The 27665-nt window shown below is 32.0% G+C and overlaps 1 protein-coding gene across 1 annotated transcript; it reads right to left on the minus strand.

Annotated features, from left to right (window-relative positions):
* Window positions 1-7819: 7819 nt before the first annotated feature.
* On the minus strand, window positions 7820-8374 carry LOC105791362 (uncharacterized). The gene has a single exon (XM_012619401.2). The coding sequence runs from the start codon at window positions 8372-8374 to the stop codon at window positions 7820-7822; it is 555 nt and encodes a 184-aa protein (XP_012474855.1).
* Between the last annotated feature and the right edge of the window lie 19291 nt (window positions 8375-27665).

Here is a 27665-nt window from a genome sequence, read left to right on the forward strand (position 1 = left end):
TGCTGAAGGTTACTTGGCATAGAGGTGTATGACTTTCTGCTCTAGATATTTAGAAGATGCTAAAACAAGACTAAATAGACCAAGTAGAAATGCTGGGTTTAGGGATCATAACTTAGCCAAAACTTATCTATTTCGAAGTTATGGAGAACCAACCGATAAAGTTGAAATTACACACTTAGATGATAGATCTTGGGTATAAGCACATCGATATGTTCTTTGTCACCAAGATTCAATTGAACCATTACGCAAGTAAGTTTTAGAATTTGATAAATATTCATCTTTTTAATTTGTTTATCTTCTAACCAAGTAATCCACTTTTTAACGTAGTGAGTACAAACAAGTCTTGAGGTCTCATTCATGCTCCCAAAGATTACAACATTGAGAGATTCATAAGTTATTCATAGAATCTTTTCATGAATAGTTAGGGCAAACGGTATGCAACTGAAGCTTTCATTGACAAATAGTAATTTTTTCGTATAACATTTATAATTAATCAATTTACTTTTGATTCAATAGGTTTAGAGTGGAAAGAACGTCAATAACGAAGTTAAATGACTTTCCCAAGGTCTGGATAGAGTAGTAAAAAGATATAGTGCCTTCCTCATTAATGGATTCAGGATTCATACAAAATCTCGCGAAAGATTGATGAGGACTCAAAATTGTGGAATAGTTGTTAATTCTTCAATTACAAGTTATGCTAGTGCTAGGGACAGTAATCCTGTTGAGGGAAATGTGGAGTATTACATTATTGAGTTGGATTACAATGACAAATGAAAGGTTGTCTTATTTCGATGTGATTGGGCTGATGTTAATATTACTCACGAAATTAAAAAAGATTAATTTGGTTTTACAATGGTGAACTTCTCTCGATTAATTCACATTGGACAATAATTGATAGACGAGTCATATGTATTTTCTTCTCAAGTTACACAAGTTTTTTACTCGAAGGATCCAACTGATGAGGGTTGGTATGTTGTACTCCGTAACACTCTAGAGACTTGTTTGACATGGGCAATGGAAGTAGAGATGACATCGACGAAAGATCAGGAACTTTGCCTTTTCTAGAACAAAACTTAAATGAAACAATCCCTAGTACTAGTACACAATTTCAATGGGTTCGCCAGGATGTGGATGAAGATATTTACGAATCACGATGTAGTAAGATTTTATGATTTTTTAATTATATGTAATATTATAATTTAAGTATTGATCTTGTTAAATATTTCAACTATTTTATATGTACTGTTATTGTTGTAATTAGTTACTAATATTTCAACTATTTTATGTGTATTGTAGATAAAATGCTTAGAAGAAATCAAAATCCTCCAAATTCGGAAGAAAGAAATAGTGAACAACAGCCTGCTATTGGATATTCGAATGTTCAGAATACAGTTGACGAACCTACAAAAATTCAAAGTAATGTTAACTTTAATTTACATGCGTGTTGACTTTTATTATTGATTTTTGTTTCAAATTCTTATATTATAATATACCATTTTTTTAGCTGAAAGTGGTGGGACGCATAAAACTCGAGGACGTACGCTATTCAAATATTTATACAAGTTAAATTTTGTCGAACGTGTCAAAGTAGCTAGAAACAGTCATGGTCAGCCTATTAGATCAAAAGTTCGACTTTTAGTAGAATACTTGAGCATTATATCACAAAATCCCAATCTGTTGCCTATCAACTATGAGTCATGGCATCATATGCCTGACAGTAACAAAAATCAAGCTCTTGATATTATTAAGGTAATAACATGAATGTAATTTATAATACTTTGGTTTAAGTTTCATTTATATTTATTTTCTAAACTTGTGTTATTTGTAGGAGAGATTTGTTTTAGAGGTCTCGGACAATTATGTGAAAAAGGCATTAGGATAAAAATGGAGAGATCATAAAAGTGCTTTAAAGAAGGAATATTTTAAGAAAAATATAAGCCTCAAAGAGAAAATTACGAAATGTCCTGCCGGGAATGCTAAAGTACCAATGGGAAGATGTAGTTAGATTTTGGAATTCAAAGAAATGAGAGGTATTACGTACTTCCAAACTCTTATGATTACTTTGGTTTATAGTATTTACTATATACGTAATAATAATTTCATAATGTAGGATCGCAAGCGAGTTGGAACTACAAGTAGGCAAAAACAAAAATTCACGCACACAGCTAAGTCGAAAAGTTTTGCTTCTGTAGCTGATGACGCAATATTTTGAATTTATTAATTGTCTCAAATATTAATTACTTCCTACTAAATAATATTTTTCCTACTATATTGTAGGAACTGTTGTTTGGTCAAAAAGTTGGACACCTTTAGCTTTTTGACATTACACATAGAAAGAAAGATGGATCTCCTATCACTATTGAAGCTGCAGATATTATGGTATATTTAATTAATAAAATTTGAATTATTTTAAATATTTATCATGTTTAATTATATGGTTTAATTCGTCGTTTGTAAAGCAAATAATGTTAAATTATATTGCATTTTTTTATTATATATTTCATTTTTAACTCTTTGATTGATTTATTAGGAGAAACTAAAGGATAAAAGGGCGGAGTATGAAGCGATCGCTTCAAGTGATAGTTCTGTTAATCTTGATGACATTGATAATCGAATTATTACTGAAGTTTTGGGTCCTGAAAGGTATGGTCGGGTTCGATTTCAATGATCTTTTGTTAACCCAACCCAATATTTAGGATCAAGCTCGCAACAATACATGCCTTCGGGGAATCAGGCTCAAGATGAAGTTCAGAGGTTAAGAGACCAAATGACTCAGATGCAAGCAAGCACAGTTGAGCAATTTGCTCAACTTAAAGCGGAGGCAGCATTGAGAGAAGCAGAGGCTCAAAGAAAATATGAAGAACTCTAGCTACAACTTAAAGCAGAGGCAATAGCGAGAGAAGTAGAGGCATGCAGAAAATATGACAAACTCCAGCTACAACTTCAGAATATGATGAAAATGTTTCAGCAGTCGTAGAATCTGCCATCTTAGACGTTTGTTTTCTTATTGTGAGAATAATTTAACAATATAACTTTTGAATATAATATATTTGTTAGTTCATTTATTAATTTAGATCATATACATATTTCTTTCATTGAATTTAAAGTATCATTTAGGTTTGCAGTTTTTGGTTGGATTTGATGTTATAGAAAATTATGTTGACAATTCGGGTTCTATATGAATGAAAATGGGTTAATAAAAATCTGCTAAAGTTAGTGGATTTTTCCGCAAACACCACCAGAGAACATAACTTTTAGCGACGTTTTTACTAAAAGCGCCGCTAAAGAACATGACCTTTAACGGCGTTTTGGCGACAGCGTCGCTAAAGGACATGTCTTTTAGTGGCGTTTGTGGGAAAGCGCCGCTAAAGGTCATGTCCTTTAGTGGCATTTGTGGGAAAGCGCCGCTAAAGGTCATGTTCTATAGTGACGTTTATGGGAGGTGTCGCTAAAGGTCATGTTCTATAGCTGCATTTTTTCACATAAACACCGCAAATTTTAGCGGCATTTTTTTGCGGCGCTTATCAAAACGCTGCAAATTATTTTAGCCCAAAAAATGCCGCTAAAAACTTATTTTCTTATAGTGGATGTATTTTTTTATCCTTAATTAAGAATGTCATGTCGCTTATCATAACTTATTTTTATTTTGGATAAAGTTTAAAACTATAAATAAATTTTTGTTCAATGTGCAATATTATATATAAATTTCAATTTTGTGTAATTTTATATATTAAATGTTAATTTGATCTAATTTTCAAAAATCACTAACATAATTGTTCATATAACAATATTTCATGTTTACATATTACATGCACTAATAATAATATTTATTTAGTAAAAAATGATGTATTCATTTTTTAAAGTGAAGAAATGAATAAAATAATATTTTATTTATACATTTAAATTATAGATAATATTTTATGTGTATCATTACATTAAATCAAAATTCATTCATCAAATTACATATTAGATAAATTCTTATATAGTTTTTATATTTATCTCTTTCCACTTTTGAGTTGCTTTATATGACTAAGAAATCAAATGGATGACTTTGAATGACTCATTCTTTTAATCGCTTCCTTCTTTTTTCGCATTGAGCAAATTAAGCAATTACTTAAGTTATCTTGTATAATTAAGGTTACCTTTGAATGAGCGGTGAGATTAGCTCTAGTTAAATTAAAATAGTAGTGATAATGTGATTAATTATAATAGCACTGAGAATAAGTATTATAATGGTGAAATTAAAATTAGTAGTGAGATGTGTGTTTAGATCCAAATATAACAATGGCAATGAGATGAAAGTAAAAAGTGACATTGAAGGATATAATATTAAAATTATATAAAGTTAAATAATAGTTAAAAGTTATTGAAAATATATTTATATTATCGATTGATTCATAACTCGATTGGCATGGGCATTATTGCCAATGTAGGAGGACATTGGTTCGATTGAGCTGAAGTGCATTATTCTTCTATTTATGGGTTGGGAAAGGGCTATAGGTAGTTCTAGGTGTTGTACCAAAAAGTGTAACTATGACCAGAACCTATAATGACATTATTCAAAATATATATTTATATTCAAAATTATTTAAATTACATACATACCTACTAATATAAAATAATAATTAATATTAAATTATACAAAAATGATATATAATAAGGAAGGTGAGAGAAGCAGAGATAAGAAAAAGAGATAAGACGGTGAGTAAGAAAGGGTAGGGAACAATACGATGGGCTAAACTTAATTCATGCTTGAAAACATTTTGATGCTCCATGTTCTTGAATTCCATACCAACCTCATAATGTTACAAGCTGAAAAGTTCTTTGTGACTTAGGTAAATCTATTTGTGGATGGACATTGTATTAAGTGATCTTAATGATAGTTGTTTGTATGTTGCTAGTATAATTGAAATCCTTATGTAATTTCTTGATGGACCAATATATTTGATAATATTTTTTGCTTATATGCTTTGTAATATACTAGATTTAGGGGTTTGAGGTTGATAGTGGTAAGTCCTTGGAAACTCAAAAATATATAGACTTTTTTAGCACTTTCTGACTGACAATTCTTGCAAATTCCAAGTTCTCTTTAGCATATTATTGTAATTTTATTACAAAATACCTAAGTTGGAACAAATTAAATACAAGTCCTAATAGCGATACCACCTCATCTCTCATTTGTGGACCTATGACACCACCATAAGAAAGTTACATTAGTAAAATACATGGCAACAATATATACCTTAGTAGCATCATCCATGATGCCTTTGGCATGAAGGTATTACTCCATTACCCACAACAATTTGTCCACATCCTTTGCGGACCTCATCCCATTAAATTCTTTCAGCTTCTGGACATCTACCTTAGTGTCATAAATTCTATTATTAATAATGTTGTTAATTGAGTTAGTGTCATAAATTAACCTAACACCAACTTAAGATAGACAATAATACCATGGTAAACAATTGTATTCATTTAGCATTATTAATTTGATGTATTTATGTGTTTAAATTTTATTTTACTCTCAATTTAATCTAATTTAATATATATTTCATTTTAATATCATACATATTTCATGTGTTATTATTAACAAGTTTCAAACTATGTGTTTCATTATTTTTGTATATTATTTTAAATACGCATTTGTATTCTAACTATACGGTTTTCACACATATACGGGTGTGGTAAAATTTTTAGTATTAATAATGTTGTTTATTGAGTTGATACCATAAATTAACTCGACACTAACTCAAGATTGATGGCAACATCATGATAAAAAATATATTCATTTAGTATTCTTAATATGATGTATTTATGTGTTTAAATTTAGTTTTACTTATAATTTAATCTATTTATTAATTTTAATATCAAACATATTTCGTGTGCTATTATTAATTAGTTTCAAACTATATGTTTCATTAATTATTGAATGTTATATATAAATATATATTTATATTCTAAATATGTAGTTTCCACCCATGCACATGTAATATATTTATTACTTGTTTTCATAATCTATTGCCCACCCACGTTCCTTAATACTACTCTCATAACCCATTACCATAGCGGGCACATGTTCGATTTCCTTAGGTTGCCTGCTTACAATTCGATGAAATCGATATATATTTTACCATTCATTTTTAGGTAAATTATGCGATTAGTTACTTAATTATGGGTAAATTTTCGTTCTAATCACTTAACTAAAAAAGTTACAATTTAATCATTAACGTTTTTAAAATTATTATTTTTGTCACTTGATCGTTAGGTGAATAATGGTGACACTATTTAGTTGATATAATAACAATTTTAGTCCTCATGTTTTATACTTTGTTAATTTTACCTTGATTCTATAAAAAATTAAAAAGTTATTCTTTTCTAAAATTTATAGGATTCTAAGAATTTCTGAAAATTCAAAAATACATAAAATTAAAAACACATAAAAATTCAAAAAAAAATAAAATATAGATAAAGTGAGAGAAAACTAGGGAAATATATTTTCATTATAATAAAAGAAAAGATTTGAAATATAATTTGTTTTTATCATTTGAGTTTTAAAAATAATTTAAATGAATTGAAAATTTGAATTTAGTTTGAAAAAGAAAGTTTTATATTTTTGGCTAAACAAATGGCCTCAAGTCAATTCAAAAGTCTCAAAATATCAATTCTAGAATAATTTCTTCAATATCATTGAACTTGACTTGAAGATATTACTAATTTGGTTCTCTTGTGTTTTTAATTTGTTATTGGATTTTACTAAATGATTATTCCGTTCTTATATCACAATATCAAACAATCTTGAGCTTTACTACAATAGAATCTTGAGTTTTCTTGCATGAACGTTAGTTTTAATCATATTTAATCTTTATATAAGATGAATATTTTGTTAAGAGATTGAAATTGATCTACTTTTTATTCGTTTTCATGATTTGATGGCAACGCTAAATAGTTGTTGTTGTAATAACCTAGCAATAACTTGAAATTTTACATAAAATGTTCTAGTTTTAAAATAAAATTGAGGTTTTTTTATCATTTATATATATAATCAGGGTTAATTGACAAAAGTATAAAAACTAGTAACTAAAATTATTATTATAGCAATTAAAAAGTGCCATTGTAAGCCACCTAATAGTTTAGGACTAAAACAATAATTTTAAAAGTATTAGTGATCAAATTGTAACTTTTTAATTAAGTTTTAAAATAAAAATTTATCCATAATTAAGCTATTATTGGTGTAGTTACCCAATAAATTAATGGTTTTTGCTAGATAAAAGGTCCCAAAGTCATTTGCTAGCTATGCATAGTGACCACATACATAAAGCAAAAGAATACCCTTCAGTTCTTGCATATTATATGAAAGAAAAACCTTAATTTATTTCCCACTTTTCAGCAACAAAAACATGTTTTTTCTTTTTGGTGAAACAAAAACATGTTTTGATTGTGCCACAACTATGAAAAAACTTAGACCACCTCATAGCAGCGACAATGGTGGTTTGAGCCATTACAGTCAATGGAGTAGGTAGAACTTATAGATCGCTTAATTCCCTCCCGGTAGATTAATTAACCAACAAAACGAGAACGCTAATCACGAAGTTTGGCCAACAAAAGATCATAAAGAAATTACTCAATCCTGTTCATTATTTAGATATGAATAGGTCAAAGTTCAAAACATCAAGTAACCTAACCTTAAGGACTAAAAGAAAACATCGTAAAAAAACTTTAAAATATTATTAAAAGAATATCCACAAACTATTTGACTGCATCTTCATTGTGCAGATATACTATCAGTAACCTGTATATGCTTCTTTATAGTTTTTGTAATTCAAGCACATGAAATACCGACAGTGGAGGCTGCAGTGAATCTTTCGGATGCAGTTCTCTTAGCAACCAAGGAGTTAATCTCCGGCGAAGGCCGTCCAAAATCAGTCTCCGGGACCTCGGGGATGGTTGTGAGCGAACCTGTCTTGTCGTAAACCACGTAGTAGTCGTCGTGCGATCTTTGTTTCAGCCACATAAGGGAAGAACTCGAACTTTGTCTGAATCTAAACATGGATTTGATGAGTTTCTGAATGGAGCGAGAGAACTTGGAAAGCTGCTTCTTGGAAACTGGAGGCGGAAGGGCAGAGGCGGTTGACTGTGGGGGAGCTCTGTCGACTAGATGAGGCATGGACATGGTTCTTGAATGGATTGCTGAGTCGAGTTGACGGTTGAAGGAGTTGAGTTCAAACGAGTCATAAAGATTGCTACCACAGTCCCAAACAGGATGCTGCCTGGCCTTCTCCTGGTTTTGACTTTGCTTTTGTTGTTGTTGTTGTTGAGGTTTTTCCTTCTTCTCCTGGGGATGGTGATTCTGATATCGTGCTTGGGATTTCTCCATCTTGTTTGGTAAGAGGGAAAACAAGAAAGAAAGTGAGAAAACAAGAAAGGAGTTTGTGATTGCTTGATTTTCTTTGAGGGAGTTGGTTTATGCCGAAAGGAAAAAAAAAAAAAAGAAAACAAGTGTGTTACTGCGTTCACGGATCTCTTCATATCAACCATTAAAAATGGAAGAAGTTTCTATGTTGCTAAGATTACATTTATTCAAAGATGGTTGAGAGATATGACACTTCTTTTGCATACTAAATTAATTAAATTTAATTCTATTATAATTTTGAATTAAATTTAAAATTGTGGTTAATTGAACCCATAAGATGGGAAGGATTATTAAATAGTATTTCTTATATTTAAGCTTATTACTAATTTGGTGTCTCGACTTGAGCACTACTTTAGTTAAAAAAATATTTGAAAATTATTTTCTATGAAATAAGTTTTATTATGAAGAGGATTTTTTTCTTTTATATTTTAAAAATTAATAAAAAGAAAATATAGTGAAAATTGAATCTAAAACATAATAAATCACAAATATTTAATTTTATGGTTTCGTTTATTTTTTACATAAAACTTTTAATAATTCACCCACAGTCGCTACACTAAAATAATTTTTCCTCATATTTCAAAAATAAATCAACATTGATTTTAGGTAGGGTGAAAATTTCATGACGTTTATACAATGAAACTAATATTTCAAATTTAGTTTTTACCTTATGGTGACAAATTATCTCAAGCGTCATGATGCTTTGTGATGTTTATTTTAACTTTCAATAGTAAGGATGTGTCATAATCTATTTAAGTCAACGAGATTTTAGTTTATAACAAAATTGAGGCTCTAATATCTCAAATTCTGCATAAATAATGAGTTTGTTGAAGTTTAACTAATTTAATTATTCAATTCATTAGTTTTAATGATTGATTCTAATGGGCGATTTTAAGGTGAAAATTAAAAAGTCAATATCTAACTCTTTTTTTAAATTTTGAGCTAAATTTAAATATTTGGTTATCGAATTTAATTTGTACTGATTTATTCTATAAACAACTAAAGTTAATTTTCAAATTTGCCTTCCTATGAAAGAAATTGTATCCACGTATGCTACCGACATTGGTGATAGATTAATTAAGAATGAGTCTCTTACATGAAGTATGAACACACGTTAAACTTAATCAGGAAAAAAAACAGGGTTTCTAACTGCTGTGATGTCATGTGAACTATGAAAGCGAGGCAGCTACGAGCTACCATTTTTATTTTGATTTCCGTAAATATTATTGTCTTCACTAGTACCTGAAAATCTGACTTGGTTTGTTTGAAAATCATAAAGGTAAAATAGAATCCAACAAATATTGCATTGTGTTTTTAGTTAATCATATACGTAGAAGTAATAAATAAAATTTTTGAAAGAACTAATATATAAAAATTTATTATGAACACTGGCTTCTAATTAATTAATTCCTTACTAAGAAACTTTAGCTTTTACTTATTATAGTGGTCAAATTATGACCCTCCGTCAAAACATATATTATATATATATATATATGGAACCGAACTAGATTATTCCAGTCGTATCTAATACATACTAGCTTTATTCCTGATCTCTTTTCAGTTTCTTTTGACCTTTTAAACTAAATCAATATTGTTTTGTTAAATTATGATTTTCGTCTTCTGTTGTGTTGTACTAAATTTTAGTTTTTATGTTTTGATTTCACATAATTTGGTTTTTATTTTTATAATATGGCTATCCATCCTTGTAATTTAATAATTATATGATAAAACAACCTTTTCAACTGTTTTATTTTTTTCTGAAAGGGATATTATTAAAATAAATTCACATTATTATTTTAATAGACTTAACGGTGTTAACTATATGGAGTAATGACATCATAAATGTAAATGGATCAAATTAAAATAAAAATTAAATTTAAAGTTATAGTCTATTACCTACTCTAAAATAACTTAAATTAAAATAATAGTTGTATAAAGAAAAATCAAGGTCATGCTAGATATTATTATATTTGTAAGGATGCTAACTTTGTTTCATTGATTGTTAAAGCTATAAATTATTTATATAATATATTATCTTCCCCTTTATTTAATTATTGCGTTTATGCTTAGCTTTTAAGTAATAATAATTTATTGTTTAAAGATCAGATAAATTTTCATGAGAATCAAAGACCAAAGCTTCAAAAGAAATGTCAGAACAAAAGAAGCCGTCGATTTGGAAGGAACTAGGCTTCACATATTAATTACACAGATTTAGAACACTTCATGGTCCTGATTTTTTACCAGTTGTGGGAAAGCGTAAGAGGGAGAATTGGTTTGGATATCCTAACTTCATAGTACAATACCAATGTTTTTAAATACACCAATTAAAAGAAAAAAGAGAGATGTATAATTAATACGCTATCTATACACACATGTGGCTAAAATATATGCAACGCTACAGGCTTACTATCTCTTCCATTTTACATTTATTATTAACGGTCGTGCATTAATTTACATAATATTGTGACAACTACAATATGGTGAGAATTTTTGTAACGGTGAGACAAATTAAAATTAAAATAATTTAAATCATTGGATGAAATTAAGTTAAGTCATAAATTTAAACGTATTATCAAATAAAAAGTCGCTTTACCTTAATTTTGCTCTTTTTTCTCTCTCTTTTCCCTCTAAGCCAAAGGTTCCTCAAATGTGTTCGATGAAATTTCTAATAGAGTAGAAACAAAACTTCTTCTTAGTGTTCGGAGCTAGAGATTATGTTAAGAGAATCCTCTCGGTGCACATTAGTTGTTTTTTGGCACGCGGGAGTTCTCTTAGTTCCTTGCTATTTCTTCTTGATTTTTTTAGGGGGGTGGCTTGTTTTTCTTCATTTTCTTGTTGATTTTGTGTTATTTGTAGCTTCTTGGCTTTGATTTTGTGTTATGTCCTCTTCACAAGCTCTAGATTGGAGGAAGCTTTTTGATTCGCCTTCTGACCAAAGTTTGGTGTTTTTTCCACCAGAAGTCCATGGTGGTTCTATTACTGTCAAACCTCTAGCTGAGGTATTTGATGAAGGGATTCGGCACTGACATCACTTGCCGGTGGCTCAATTTCTTGGGTGGCCTCCCAATTTCTGTTCTTTGCAGAAGTTGGTTGATATGCTTTGGAGTAAATAGGGGGCTGTTGAAGTCAACATGGTAGGTGAAAATCTATTTATTCTTCAATTATCTTCTTCTACTGCTCGAGATTAGGTTTTGGATCATTGCCCTTAGCACATCCAGAACAAGCCGATGGTGCTGAGGAAGTAGGAGCCTAATCTCCAGAGATTGGATTCTCCCTTGGCAATATGCGATTTGGGTTCAATTAAGTCTAGTCCCTTTTACTCAAAAGGGGCTTAGCTACATTGCAAGTGCGCTTGGTACTCCTTTTTACATGGATAATATCACAACTTTGCAACAACGTCTTGCTTATGTGAAGGTGTGTTTTGAGATTTCTGTTGATTTTGAACTCCCTGGTTTTATTAATGTTGAATTGCATGATGGTTCATTAGTTTCTATTAGAGTTGAAGTACTATGGCTGCCAATGCGTTGTTTACAGTTCCAATCTTTTATTCATTCTGATAAGCACTATTCTAAGAAGAATGAGGTGAAAGTTTGAAGGGTTAAGCAAGATGGAGCAAAACTGATCAAATTTTTGTTCCTGAAAATCCGCTGCGGTTCGAAATGAGAATGCTCTTGATGGTGGTACAGCTTTGACTTTAACTTTTGAAGTCTCATTTAAGGGTAAAGTCGTGGTTGTGGATCTTTTCCCTATTCTTAAACAGAAGCATCTTTGTCTTACAGGATCTAGTAATAGATTTGAGGCTTTAAGTGTTGAGCTTGAGGATTCTAATGATGTCGTTGCTGATGATATTGATGCTGAGCAAGGTGTTGTTGATGATGATAACCAAACTGAACAACTTGAGTTTTCTCCTTGGAAGCCTTGGTTAGCTTCAGTGGTAGTAGCTCCTCTTATGAGATCACCTTGACAAAGGTAAAAAAAAGATGAATAATTCTCCTGTTAAAGGGCGAGGAAAAGGAGGTGGTATGAGAGATGGTAAGGAAGGTGCACATTCACCTCATGTTCCATGATTATTCTCTTTTGGAATATTAGGGGGTTTAATAATCCTTTAAAGCAAAAACTTGTAGTTGATAGGTTAGTTAAGTTGAAGATTGATGTTTGTTGTTTGTTGGAAACTAGAGCTAAGTGTAATAATGCTTCGATTATTTTAGGGAAGTATTTTCAGGGGTGGAATTTTGTTTCCAATTATGATAATTTTGTTAATGGTCGAATTTAGCTTATTTGGAAGAGTGCTTGTATTGTGGATGTGTTGTATGTCTTTAGTTAATGTATTATATGCAGTGTGGAAGTGTAACATCAGAAAGTCTTCTTTTTAGCTGTTTATGCTTGTAATGATGATGTTTCTCATCAAGAGCTATGGCCTCACTTGTGTTCTATGAGTGGCCAGGTTGGTGATGCTCCATGGTGGTTGGGTGGTGACTTTAATGTCATGCTTTCGCCTAAGGAGTTTCGATAGTTCTCAGTCTTTTACTATTGATATGAATGGTTTTCAAGTTTTTGTTAGGGAGATTGAAACCTTTGATCATGCTTATTTTGGTCATGTTTTCACTTGGTCTAATTATCAATTTGATAGGCTGATTGCAAAAAAGCTTGACAAAGTTCTTGTTAATGCAGCTTGATTGCAATTTCTGTCTCATGCACGGGTTGAGTTTGCTACTCCTGGTTGTTTGGATCATTGTCATTGTATTGTTTGGTTGGAACGACCTATACAATCCTTGCCAAAGCCTTTTCTGTTTTTTAATTTTTGGGCTAAGTATGATAGGTTTTTACAGCTTGTTGCTAAATCTTGGCAGCCTATTATGGTACATGATCCTTTGTTGAAGTTATTTACCAATCTTAAGAGACTTAAGCCTGTCTTGAAGATGCTCAACATTGAGGCTTTTGGTAATATTTTTGCCTAAGTTAAGGCCAAGGCTGAGGAGTTGGAGAGCTTGCAACTTGGTTTGTTATGGGTTGATCTAGTTAGAAAAGGTCATATTGATCAGGTGAGAGTTCATCTTTGGTTTTGCAAGAGGCCGAAGCATGTTTTTGTCAGCAAAAAGCTCAGGTGCAGTGGACTAGAGAGGGGGATTAAAGCACTAATTTTTTTCATGGTACTGTTGCAATTAAAAGGAATAAGCACACTATTACTTCTTTTTTTGATGCAACAGGTAATCGGTTGGAATATTTTGATCAAGTTTCTGCAGAGATTTTGGAGTTTTATCAAAATCTTCTTTGCACAATTGATTCCAATGTTGTTGGGTGGTCAGATTCTTTGCTTCAGAAGTTACTGCCTAAACTTTCTAATGATGGTCATCGTGTGTTGACTAGCCCTATTACCAATGAGGAGATAAAGTCAGCTATTTTTGGGCAAGGGAATGAGAAAGCCCCTGGCCCTGATAGTTTCTTAGCTTTCTTCTTCAAATCTGTATGAGGTATAGCGAGGCATGATTTTCTTGAGACTGTTCAGTATTTTTTTTCATCCTCCACTCTCTTGGCTTCCTTTAATGCAACTTAAATTTTTTTGGTTCCCAAGTGTGATAATCCTACCTATGTAAAGGATTTTCGGCCTATTTCTTGTTGTAGTGCTGCTTTTAAGTGCATAACCAAGGTTTTGGTTAATATAATTACTCCTTTTCTGCATGCTTTGATTTCTAATAGTCAGATTGCCTTTCTTAGAAGACGTAGTATCACTGATAATACCATTTTGGCTCATGAGCTAATGCGAAGGTATGGTAGAAGACATATTTCTCTTAAATGTGCCTTGAAGGTTAATCTTCAAAAGGCGTTTTGTAACAGCTCGTTTCTGAGTCTGATCGGAATAATAGTTTTGGGACCACTTAACCGAGTCAAAATATTTATTTACTATTTTAATAAGTCTTACAGCATGATAGAATGATAGTATAAAAATATTTCGTTAAGAAATTTTATCGTTTAAATGCTTAATATGATAAAAGGACTTAATCGCGTAAAATACAAAAGTTGCATACTATTTGTTTAAAGTGCTTAATAGCTATGAAGCATTAAAGTAAGGGTCCTTGCATGGTAATTATACCATTGATAATGATAGTGGACAATGGTGGACATATTTAGACATGTTTTAATCGATTACATATGTTTTATTAAAGCTTAAAGTTGTAATTAGTAAATTAAAGTAAGTTAAAATAAAACAAAAAAAATTATAAGCTTATTTGTTTCATCACCTTCCACCAAAATTGAACAAATAAAACAACCATTGAAGAGTTCTTAGGTTTGGCTACTTTGGTTGCTTGATTAGGTATGATGTTGATCTTGGTTTTTAATGATTTCTACGTTTTTGAGATAGTTGCTTCGTAATCTAGCTAGCCCTTGTCTTCGATTTCAAAACTGTTATAGATTTTGAATGATTTCATTATTGAATGCTTGGTTGTTGAGATGTTTTATGATAGATTATTAAAGTTTGAAGCTAGATTAACAAGTTTTATAAAGTGATTTTTGACAAAAATGTCAATTACGGTTTTAATTGAGAAATTTGTAAAATTCATGAGTAAATGTGTGAATTAATGAGAAAAATGGTCTGAATTGAATATAAGGAAAATTCGGTTAGCATGGGCTGGTATTGAATTGTATGAATTTGTATTTTTATGCGATTTGGACTAAATTGTAAAAATGTAAAACATTAGGGAAAAACATAAATTTTGCCAAAATGTTTATATAGTGTCAACTTGAATAGAAAGGAAAGTTAATATGCTGAATTTGATATTATATATAGATCAAGATAAGCAATTACCGGAACTAGATCGGGCGAAACGAAAAGTGGACGAATAGCCGATAGTTTTGTTTGAGCGACACGAGGTAAGTCCGTATAGCTAGAATCAAACTATTAAAAACTTACAATTGTTTAAAAGGAATGTGTATAAGTTAAGTAAATAACACACTTAAAATTCAAATTACTGATTATATGATTGAATTACTGTTTACATGAATGAAAGTGAAATGCTACAATTGTTATATATGTTACATGGATTCGGTATGATAATATGCATTAGGTATGCAAATTGAGTATTTAAATGGAATTATTGATCATTAAATGCTTAAATGATGAAGTTGAATAATTACCAAGCTCTGTTTGAACCGTAGGGATTTGTTAGATACGAGTGACATGTCACTAGGGTTACCAATTTGGTTGAGCTCTGACATTTGTTACGGACTCACTACAGCTCGTATGAGCTTACCGATATATCAGCTCATAAGAGCCTACTGTTTTCAGCTCATTGGAACTTACCATTTCAGCTAGTATGAGCTTACTGTTCAGCTCGTCAGAGCTTACCATTTTAGCTTAATAGAGCCTACTGTTTATTAGCTCAGGAATAGTTTATCGATCATGGCTCAAAAGAGCGGAAAGGATAATGAATTGATGGATTACCAATAAATACACTCAGTATGAATCACACAAGTATCTATCCATATTCTACACATTTCAACGGGCATAATTACGGTTACTGATCATATGAATAAGATATGTGTTTATACAGATGAAATATTGTTTATACGGATGAACCACTGTTTATATGAATGAAATAAAGTTTATACGAATAGAAATGGATTGTCATAATGTTATGTGAATTACATGGTATTGATGATTTTATATGCTTATGCATTTGGAAAATTTGGTTGGATTGTACTGAAATGGTAATATAGGTTATAATGACGTACGAACAAATGTTATATATGTGAATTGAGGTATAGGTGGTTTAACCACATACATGCCCATTAATGTGCAAGATACGAAATATTTGATGTTATTTCCATGGTTCAATGGAGATTATAACGGTAAGAGAATTGAAATGATGATATGAATCAGTTCAGGTATATATGACATGCTCGACAAGTAAATGATAATTAATAATTTCATTTGATATGTAAGTGAAAACTTATGAATATATATATACAGGAATTACTAGGTGGTTATTGGATTACATGTTGATTTTGATGGAGTTGATTTATATGTTCTCATGTTTCTCTAATTCTGAGTTAATTGTCAAATTGTATATAATACATACTAGTCATACGAGCTTACTAAGCTTATTAGCTTACTCTGTTTATTTTCTGTATTTTACAGTGATTTCGAAAGCTAGCTTGATTTTGGACAAAGTCAGAGATTTGCTATCACACTATCCAGATGATATTTGGTACTTTTGGATCTTGTAAATAATGTAAATATGACATGTATAAGCTAGTTTATGGATTGAATTATTTGGTCACTTATGTTGGTATGAATCTTGAAGTTTGATCAAGCTATGTGATATGGCTTGAGTTGGAAATGTTTGGTTTGGTATGAAAGCATTATCTGTTATGCTCATTTTTGGAGTGAATTTGATAAATTGTATTTTGGCATAAATGAGGTATGATTTAGGGATATTTTGAGACATATGTGTGACCAAATGAAATGGTCATTTTGGTATGTTTTATAATGTATTGAAATGAGATATGAACATATGTTTGGATATGAAATTGATATATGAAATTGAGATTGAATTTGGTATGTTTGAGATGGTATTTAGTAAATATTCAATGTTTTACTATTCCGAATTGATTTTAAGGTCCTATAATGCCCCTTACCTATTCTGGTTTCGGTTCATGGATAGGGGTGTTACATTTAATTGATATCAGAGCTACGGTTTAGTCGATTCTAGGACTACTGTAGTGTATACGAGTCTAGCTATACATGCCATATTTAAATTGCGATAGTGTGATATCTCCTGACAGCTTCTGAATTAAGTTTTATATAGTAAATAGATCCTAATCAAGCAATAGTCGATGATGTAGAAAGTAACATGCCAACTTCCACTTAAGGAACTGCGCCTTCTGAATCGAGCCCTGTTACGGGTGGTCAGGGAGAAGCTAAACAAGCTTTCTTCCAAATGATATCTAAATGGTTTTTTGAATTTCTTCGAGCAAACCCGACTGCTCAACAACCTCCACCCCCTCCGGTTCCCCAACCAAACCTTAAAAATATAAGAGGTATGGATCCTTTGCGATTGAATAAACCTTCTGTTGATAAGATACGAAAATACGGGGCCAAAGAATTCAGAGCTTCAACTAGTGATGCTGCTGAGAGGGCTGAATTCTGGCTTGTTAATACATCAGGGTTTTCGATGAATTAGCCTGTACACCAGAAAAATGCTTAAAATGTGCTATTTCATTATTGAGAGATGCATCATACCAGTGGTGGAATACATTAATATCTGTTGTTCCACAAGAAAGAGTTACATGGATTTTTTTTCAGACTGAATTTCGAAATAAATATATTAGTCAGCGGTTCGTCGACCAGAAAAGAAAAGAATTCCTTGATCTGAAATAAGGCCATATGACAATAACTAATTATAAAAGAGAATTCATACGACTCAGTAAATATGCTTGTGAATGCATTTCTACTAAAGCTATCACGTCTAAAAGGTTCAAGGATGGGCTGAATGAAGATATTCGATTGTTAGTTGGAATTCTTGAGCTGAAAGAGTTCGTTGTCCTGGTTGATAGGGTTTGTAAAGCCAAAGAACTTGCCAAAGAGAAACGAAAAGCTGATTTTGAAGCAAGAGATTCTAGAAAGAGATTCGTGAGTGAATCGCATTAATCTGGATCAAAGAAATCTAAAGATTTCCATCCCCGTTTCACTGCTTCTGCGGGTATATCAATCAGAGGAAGAGATTCTAGATCATTCAATCTGTAGCCTCAAATGACATCCGTTGCCAATGTGGGTAACGTGAGAAATACGAGACCTAATTGCAAACATTGTAACCGAAAGTACTATGGTGAATGCCGATTGAAAAATGGGGCATGTTTCAGATGCGGATCGTTAGATCATTTCTTATGAGATTGTCTAGAGAGGTCTACTGCTGATAGAGAGTAATCAATTAAAGTGAGTAATACTGTTACCAGGGGTAGACCACCCCAAAATGTAGGGAATCAGAGTGGAAACCGTAGTGCTACACAAGATTCAAATGTGAGATCGGAGACCCGAGCACCTGCCCAAGCTTATGCTATACGCGCTTGTTAGAAAGCCTCATCGCCTGATGTTATTACCAGTACTTTTTTCTCTTTTTAACACTGATATAGGTGCGTTGATAGATCTAGGATCAACCCATTTGTATATCTGTATGGAACTAGTGTTTAAAAAGAGTTTACATGTTGAGTCTACAGAATTTGTAGTTAAAGTATCAAATCCGTTAGGAAAGTTAGTGTTAGTTGATAAAATTTGTAAGAAATGTCCATTGATGACTTGGGGATACTGTTTTCTGGCTGACTTGATGTTCCTACCATTTGACGAGTTTGATGTGATGCTAGGCATGGATTGGCTGAATATGCATGATGCAGTTGTAAATTGCAGACAAAAGAGGATAGAAATGAAATGTCAGAACAATAGAATTCTTCAGATTGAATCTAATGATTTGAATGAATTAACGGTTGTGATATCTTCTATGTGAGCTCAAAAATGCATCAAAAAGGGCTGTGATGCGTATTTAGCATATGTACTAGATACTAAAATGTCAGAATTGAAGATTGAATCTATACCGTATATCAATGAGTTTCCAGATGTATTTCCAGAAGAACTACCGGGTTCACCGCCTATCAGAGAAGTTGAATTTGGCATCAAATTGTTACCAGGTACAACTCGGATATCGATAGCTCCATAAAAAATGGAACTTAAAAATTTGAAAAAGTTAAAAACACAGCTATAAGAGTTAACAGACAGAGGATTTGCAAGATCGAGCTTCTCACCTTGGGATGCTCCAGTGTTATTCGTGAAAAAGAAATATGGGTCAATGAGAATGTGTATTGATTACAGACAACTGAATAAAGTAACTATAAAGAATAAGTACCTTTACTGCGGATTGACGACTTATTTGATCAATTGAAATGGGCCACCGTATTTTCAAAGATTGATTCGAGATCAGGCTACTATCAGATGCGAGTTAAAGATTTAGATATACTGAAGACCGCTTTTAGAACATGGTACGATCACTATGAATTTTTAGTTATGCCTTTTGGTTTAACTAACGCTTCTGCGATATTTATGGATTTAATGAAACAAATATTCAGGCTGTATTTAGACAGATTCGTTGTTGTGTTCATTGACGACATTCTGATCTATTGTCGTGATGAGACGAAGCATACTGAACATTTGAGAATTGTGTTACAGACTTTGAGAGATAAACAGTTATATGCTAAATTCAGCAAATGTGAATTCTGGCTTCGGGAAGTCAGATTTTTGGGTCATATTGTTTCAACGAAAGGCATCAGAGTTGATTTGAGCAAAATATCTGCAATTATAGACTGGAAACCACCAAAAAATGTATCTGAGATCAGAAGTTTCCTAAGATTAGCGGGATACTACCAGAGATTTGTAAAAAGATTTTTGATGATTGTAGTACCGTTAACTCAATTACTTCAAAAAGATGTGAAATTCGAGTGGATTGATAAATGTCAACAGAGTTTCGAACTTTTGAAAGCATTGTTAACAGAGGCACCAGTTTTAGTTCAACCTAAATCGGGTAAAGAGTTTGTGATTTACAGCGATGCATCGTTAACAGATTGGGTTGTGTATTGATGCAAGACAGAAAAGTTATAGCTTATGTTTCCCGACAGTTGAAACCACACGAGAAGAATTACCCGACACATGATCTTGAATTAGCCATAATAGTATTGGCATAAAGATTTGGCGACACTATCTGTACGTTGAGAAATGCTGAATATTTACAGATCATAAAAGCCTGAAGTATTTGATGTCACAAAGAGATTTGAATCTGCGACAACGGAGATGGCTTGAGTTACTGAAAGATTACGAGTTTGTAATTGATTATCATCCTAGAAAAGCAAATGTTGTAGCTGATGCTTTGAGCCAGAAGTCCCTATTTGCTTTGCGGCAATGAACGCTCAGATGATGTTGTGTGATGACAGATCTATTCTAGCTGAATTAAAAGCTAAACCGATATTTCTGTAACAAATATGCGATGCTCAGAAAAATGACAGAGAGTTGAAAGCTAGACGAATCCAATGTGGTCGGGAATGAAACGAGATATATAAAAGTTTGTATCAAAATGCTTAATCTGTCAACAAGTAAAAGCCGAACATCAAGTACCGTCAGGTTTATTACAGTCGGTGATGAATCCAGAATGGAAATGGGACAGAGTTATAATGGATTTTGTATCGGGATTGCCCCAGACTCTGAAAAAGAAAGATGCAATCTGGGTTATCGTTGATCGATTGACAAAATCTGCTCATTTCATACCGGTGCATACAGATTACTTCCTGGATAGATTAGCTGAATTGTACTTATCTGAGATTGTACGATTACACGGTGTACCATTGTCTATTATCTTTGATAGAGATCCGATATTCACATCGAGATTCTGGAAGAAATTACAAGAAGCTCTAGGAACAAAACTGAATTTCAGTACAGTTTTTCATCCTCAGACTGATGGTCAGTCTGAAAGAGTTATACAGATACTTGAGGATATGTTGCATTGTTGCATATTGAATTTGAAAGTAGCTGGGAGAAACACTTAACTCTGATTGAATTTGCATATAACAACAGCTTCCAGACGAGTTTAAAAATGTCTCCGTACGAAGCTTTATACGGTTGTAAACGTCAGAAACCATTATATTGGACAGAATTGAGTGAGAAAAAGATTTACGGGGTTGAATTGATCAGAAAAATAAAAAAAAGTGAAAGTGATTCGAGACAGTTTAAAAGCAGCTTCAGATAGACAAAAATCATATGCGAATTTGAAACGTAAAGAAATAGAGTTTCAGGTCGGAGATCGAGTATTTTTGAAAGTGTCACCGTGGAAGAAAATTTTTCGTTTCGGCCGTAAAGGAAAGTTAAGTCCACGATTCATCGGGCCGTATGAAATTGTTGAAAGACTAGGGCCTGAAGCATATCGACTATCATTACCGTCTAGACTTGAAAATATACATAATGTTTTTCATGTTTTGATGCTAAGTCAATACCGATCCAATCCGTTACATGTGATTTCTCCCGTTGATGTGGAAATACAGTCAGATTTATTGTATAACGAAGAACCGATCAGAATTCTGGCCCGAGATATCAAAGACTTCAGAAATAAATGTATAGCACTTGTGAGGGTTCTTTGGCATGAACACGGGATAAAGGAAGCTATGTGGGAACCAGAGGAAGCTATGCGAAAATAGTACCCTAATTTGTTTACCGGTAAGATTTTTAGGGACAAAAATCCCTAAAGGGAGGAGAGTTGTAACAGTCTGTTTTTTAGTCTGATCGGAACATTGGTTTTGGGACCACTTAACTGAGTCAAAATATTTATTTTACTAATTTAATAAGTCTTACAGCATGATAGAATGATAGTATAAAAACTTTCGTTAAGAAATTTTACTGTTTAAATGCTTAATATGATAAAAGGACTTAATCGTGTAAAATGTAAAAGTTGCATACTATTTGTTTAAAGTGCTTAATAGCTATGAAGCATTAAACTAAGGGTCCTTGCATGGTAATTATACCATTGATAATGATAGTGGACAATGGTGGACATATTTAGACATGTTTTAATCGATTATATATGTTTTATTAAAGCTTAAAGTTGTAATTAGTAAATTAAAGTAAGTGAAAAAAAACAATTATAAGCTTATTTGTTTCATCATCTTCCACCAAAATTAAACAAAGAAAATAGCCATTGAAGAGTTCGTAGGTTCATCTACTTTGGTTGCTTGATTAGGTAGGATTTTGATCTTGGTTTTTAATGATTTCTACATTTTTGAGATCGTTGCTTCGTAATCTAACTAGCCTGTGTCTTCGATTTCAAAACTGTTATAGATTTTGAATGATTCCATTATTGAATGATTGGTTGTTGAGATGTTTTATGATAGATTATTAAAGTTTTAAGCTAGATTAACAAGTTTTATAAAGTGATTTTTGACAAAAATGTCAATTACGGTTTTAATTGAGAAATTTGTAAAATTCATGAGTAAATGTGTGAATTAATGAGAAAAATAGGCTGATACAAATATAAGGAAAGTTCAGTTAGCATGGGCTGATATTGAATTGTATGCATTTGTATTTTTATATGATTTGGACTAAATTGTGAAAATGTAAAACATTAGGGGCAAAAGTATAAATTTTGCCATGTGTATATAGTGTCAAATTGAATATAAAGGAAAGTTAATATGCTGAATTTTATATTATATATAGATCAAGATAAGTAATTACTGGAACTAGATTGGGGAAAATGAAAAGTGGACGAATAGCCGATAGTTTTGTTTCAGTGACACGAGGTAAGTCCGTATAGCTAGAATCGAACTGTTAAATACTTGAAATTGTTTAAAATTAATGTGTATAAGTTAAATGAATATCCCAATTGAAATTTGAATTACTGATTATATGATTAAATTACTGTTTACATGAATGAAAGTGAAATGTTACAATTGTTATATATGTTACATGGATTCGGTATGATAATATGCATTAGGTATGCGAATTGAATATTTAAATGTATGTACTTAATTGAATCGAATATATATATTATTTGAGAAATTGCATTATTGATCATTTAATTCTTAAATGATGAAGTTGAGTAATTACCGAGCCCCATTTGAACCGTAGGAATTTGTTAGATAAGAGTGACATGTCACTAGGGTTATCGATTTGGTCGAGCTCCTACATTTGTTAGGGACTCACCACAGGTCGTATGAGCTTATCGATATATCAGCTCGTAAGAGCTTACTGTTTTCAGCTCATTGGAGCTTACCATTTCAGCTCGTATGAGCTTACTGTTCAGCTCGTCAGAGCTTACCATTTTAGCTCAATAGAGCATTCTGTTTATTAGCTCAAGAGGAGTTTATCGATCATGGCTCGAAAGAGCGAAAAGGATAATAAATTGATGGATTATCGATAAATACACTTAGTGTGTATCACCCGAGTATCTATCCATATTCTACGTAGTTCAACAGGCATAATTACGGTTACTGATCATATGAATAAAATATGTGTTTATACGAATGAATTATTGTTTATACGGATGAACCACTAGTTATATGAATGAATTACAGTTTATACGAATAGAAATGAATTGTAATAATGTTATGTGAATTACATGGTATTGATGATTTTATATGCTTATGCATTTGGCAAATTTGGTTGGATTGTACTGAAATGGTAATATAGGTTATAATGACGTACGAAAAAACGTTATATATGTGAATTGAGGTATAGATGGTTTAACCACATACATGCCCATTAATGTGCAAGATACGAAATATTCGATGTTATTTCCATGGTTCAGTGGATATTATAATGGTACTAGAATTGCCATGATAATATGAATCAGTTCAGGTATATATAACATGCTTGACAAGTGATATTTAATAATTTCATTTGATATGTAAGTGAAAACTAATGAATATATAGATACAGGAATTACTAGGTGGTTATTGTTTTACATGTTGATTTTGATGGACCTGATTTATATGTTCTCATGTTTCTCTAATTCTGAGTTAATTGTTAAATTGTATATAGTACATACTAGTCATACGAGCTTACTAAGCTTATTAGCTTACTCTGTTTATTTTTCGTATTTTACAATGATTTTGAAAGGTAGCTCGATTTCGGACAAGGTCAGAGATTTGCTATCACACTATCTAGACGATATTTGATACTTTTGGATCTTGTAAATAATGTAAATATGGCATGTATAAGCCAGTTTATAGATTGAATTATATGGCCACTTATGTTGGTATGAATTTTGAGGTTTGATCAAGCTATGTGATATAGATTGAGTTGGAAATGTTTGGTTTGGTATGAAAGCATTATGTGTTATGTTCATTTTTGTGGTGAATTTGATAAATCGTATTTTGGCATAAATGAAGTATGATCTAGGGATATTTTGAGACATATGTGTGACCAAATGAAATGGTCATTTTTGAATGTTTTATAATGTATTGAAATGAGATATGAACATATGTTTGGATATGAAATTGATATATGAAATTCACATTGAATTTTTTATGTTCGAGATGGTACTTATTAAATATTCAATGTTTTACTGTTTCGAACTGACTTAAAGGTCCTCTAATGCCCCTTACCTATTTTGGCGACGGTTACAGGATAGGAGTGTTACACATTTGATTATTTGCACTAGGGTTTTTTGCTTTCAATAATTAGAGCTCAAGGGTTCCTTGAAAAGTTCTTAAAGTGGATTGAAGTTTTTTAACTACTCCTCAATTCTCTGTATCTCTTAATGGAAGCCTTGTGAGGTTCTTTCAAGGGAGGAAAGGTATTAGACAGAGAGATCCTCTCTCTCCTCACCTTTTTGTGCTTGCAATGGATGTGTTATCCAAGTTATTGGATGTTACTACCATAAATGCTCTCTTCAAGTATCATCCTAAGTGCCTTCGAGTGCGGTTGACTTATCTAATGTTTGTCGGTGATCTTTTCATTTTTTCTAAGGGTACTGTTGATTCAGTGGGTGGTGTTTATTGTGTTCTTCAGTAGTTTTATTTACTTTTTGGGCTGCAACTCAATGCATCTAAAAGTGAATTGTTTGTTGTCAGGGTGTTTCAAGAGAAGTTAGCTCTCATTACTACTTGCATAGGGCTTAAAGTGGGTAGGCTACCAGTGAGGTACCTTGATGTCCCTCTTATTTCTTGAAAGCTGTGTCAATCTGATTGTGTTGTTTTATCCATTAGGACTTTGGCCAGGGTTCATGAGTGGTCTACTAAGAACTTGAGTTAGGCTGGTAGACTGCAACTCATTAAGGTTGTGATCTTTAGTGTGCAAGCTTATTGGAGTCGTCAATTTCTAATGCTTAAGAGTGTTCTTAAAAAGGTTTATCAATACTGTCTTAGCTTCTTTTGAAAAGAAAAGGTTGGCTCAGGTCGAGGGGATTGTGTTTGTTGGAAGGCGATTTGTTTACCTAAATCTAAAGGGGGCTTCGAACTAAAAAATGTGATAGAATGGAATCAAGCTTATATTTTGCAGCTTATCCGTGCCTTACCTACAGGAGAAGGGTCTCTTTGGATTGCTTAGGTTAGTAAATATGTGTTAAAGGGTAGGCTTTTTCTAGATGTGACTCCTATTTCAATGAGTAGGTGGAATTGGCAAAGGATGCTTAAGTTGAAGCCTTTGGTTAGTGTCACTTCTCAACAGTTTGCTAATACTTAGGCGAATACTTCTCGTTTGTGGGAGACAATTAGAACTCATGGTATGAAGGTGGAATGACACCATTTGCCATGGTTCCCTTTACATATTCCCAAGCATTCTCTTATTGTTTGGATGGTCATTTTTAATAGACTCCCAACCCAGGATTGTTTGCTTGCTTTTGGGATTTCAATTAATACTTGTTGCTCTTTTTTTGTATGGATGCTGCAAAGAGATGTGATTACATTTTCTTTAAGTGTAGTCTTTCAAGGAAGATGTCGCTATCAATTTTGCGCCTTTACTCCATTCATAGGGCTGTGGGAAGTTAGAGGCAGGAGTTAGCTTGGGCGATATTGAAACTTAAAGGAAAGTCATTGCTTGTTGTTATACTCAAGCTTTCTTGGAGTGCATATTTGTATGTGATATGGAGACAAAGGAACAAGAGGTATTTTGGTGCGTCTTTCTTGACTAAAGATGTTGTCCTGATGCAGATTAAAGAGATTGTGCGAGCTCATTTAGGAGGAATACCAATCAATAGAATTGATCTTGTTTATGTTTCACTTTGTGCTTCTTGTGGTATCATTGATTAATTTGTTTGTATAGCTTAAAGTTACTGTATAATATTTTTTTGTTCTTTTGTAGTAGTTTAACTGCATTCTTGGATAAATGATGAAAAGTCGCTCTACCATTTTTACATTCAGGAAGGGTAAAAAAATTACAACAACTGGCTTTTTAGTTTTCAATTCCTATTTTAGTTTGGAAGAAATTATTCGATTCATCTTATTAATTTAAATTATAATTAAAAGTAAAAATTCAATAAAAATATTTAAAAGTTTTGGAGCATTATCATTGCAAAAACTTTGTAACATTAGTGTTGCATCACGAGAGTCAATAACAAAATGCAATAATCAATATACATCTTATTTGATTAAACAATTTAACTTGTAATATTGTAATAATTGATTTTATATATTAGAGATAAGCCAAAATGTAGGAAATAATTGTAAATACGAAATTAGATAAAATTATACAAAATCCTTGATAAACTGATTACAAAATTTGAAATACTTTTGAAAAGTTTGAGTAATATAAGGACTCTTCTATTCTAAAGAAATTAATTGACTAGCAAGAAAAGTTTCGAAAGCCGTATCATGTTTTGTAGATTAATGGTAATTTGATAATTGATTGAAGGAAATCCAAAGTTCAAAATTGAAACCAATTGGATATGTTTATCTAAGAAATGAATAATGTGAACTCTATCTACATGTAGGATGTTGAATGACTTAGCTTTGCAAGACCTTTAAGTGTTTTTATCAATTCCATTTGAGAACATATTATGGGTATATTTGTAACACTTTCAGCCCAAACCGATTCACTAGGTCTGAATCTCGGGTGTCACTTTACATAATACTTAGGAAAATTTCAAAACAGTTAACATGTATACTTGACTTAAACCATTTTTCTTATTATTTTATCTAAAGTCTCATTATTCAAGAAACAAAGAAAATTATTTAAAAATAAAATAACACATCAGACTTGTCATAACTTATTACAACACAAAAGTTCAATAAAGATAAACTCTTTAAGGCATAATCCTACTATACGTCACTTTTCCAAATAGCCCACTGTATGCATAATAACCTAGGTCAACGCTTCCTTGGCATATTCTTGGTTTGCCCCTCCCGGTGCACTCATCAATACCTGAAACAAGAATAAGCACAAGTAAGTTCAAGAGAACTTAGTGAGATTTAATACAGAATATAGGATCCTTTGAAAATATTATATCACTTAAAAGATCGATTACTAATAGTCTCATCAAAACTTACCCTACGATCTAAGACTCTCCTATGATTATTGTTTGGTCCTTCAAGACGATATGAAATCGTATTAGTATGATAATAAATAATAAATAAAATATTATGATGCCCCTATGGCACTATACCATTCGACCATGATAATAAATCACCAAAAGAAGGATTTTACGATCTAAAATAACCCACATTTACACTTGATCAAATCGGATTGGGAAATTAATCAAGAAAGGAACGAATTCGATGAAATGAGTGATCTAAA

The sequence above is a fragment of the Gossypium raimondii genome, chromosome 8 (assembly GCF_025698545.1).
Source record: "Gossypium raimondii isolate GPD5lz chromosome 8, ASM2569854v1, whole genome shotgun sequence".
Classification (NCBI taxonomy): Eukaryota; Viridiplantae; Streptophyta; class Magnoliopsida; order Malvales; family Malvaceae; genus Gossypium; species Gossypium raimondii.

Excerpts from the sequence above, each read along its gene's own strand:
- LOC105791362 (XM_012619401.2), bottom strand. The coding sequence starts at position 8,374 with ATGGAGAAATCCCAAGCACGATATCAGAATCACCATCCCCAGGAGAAG.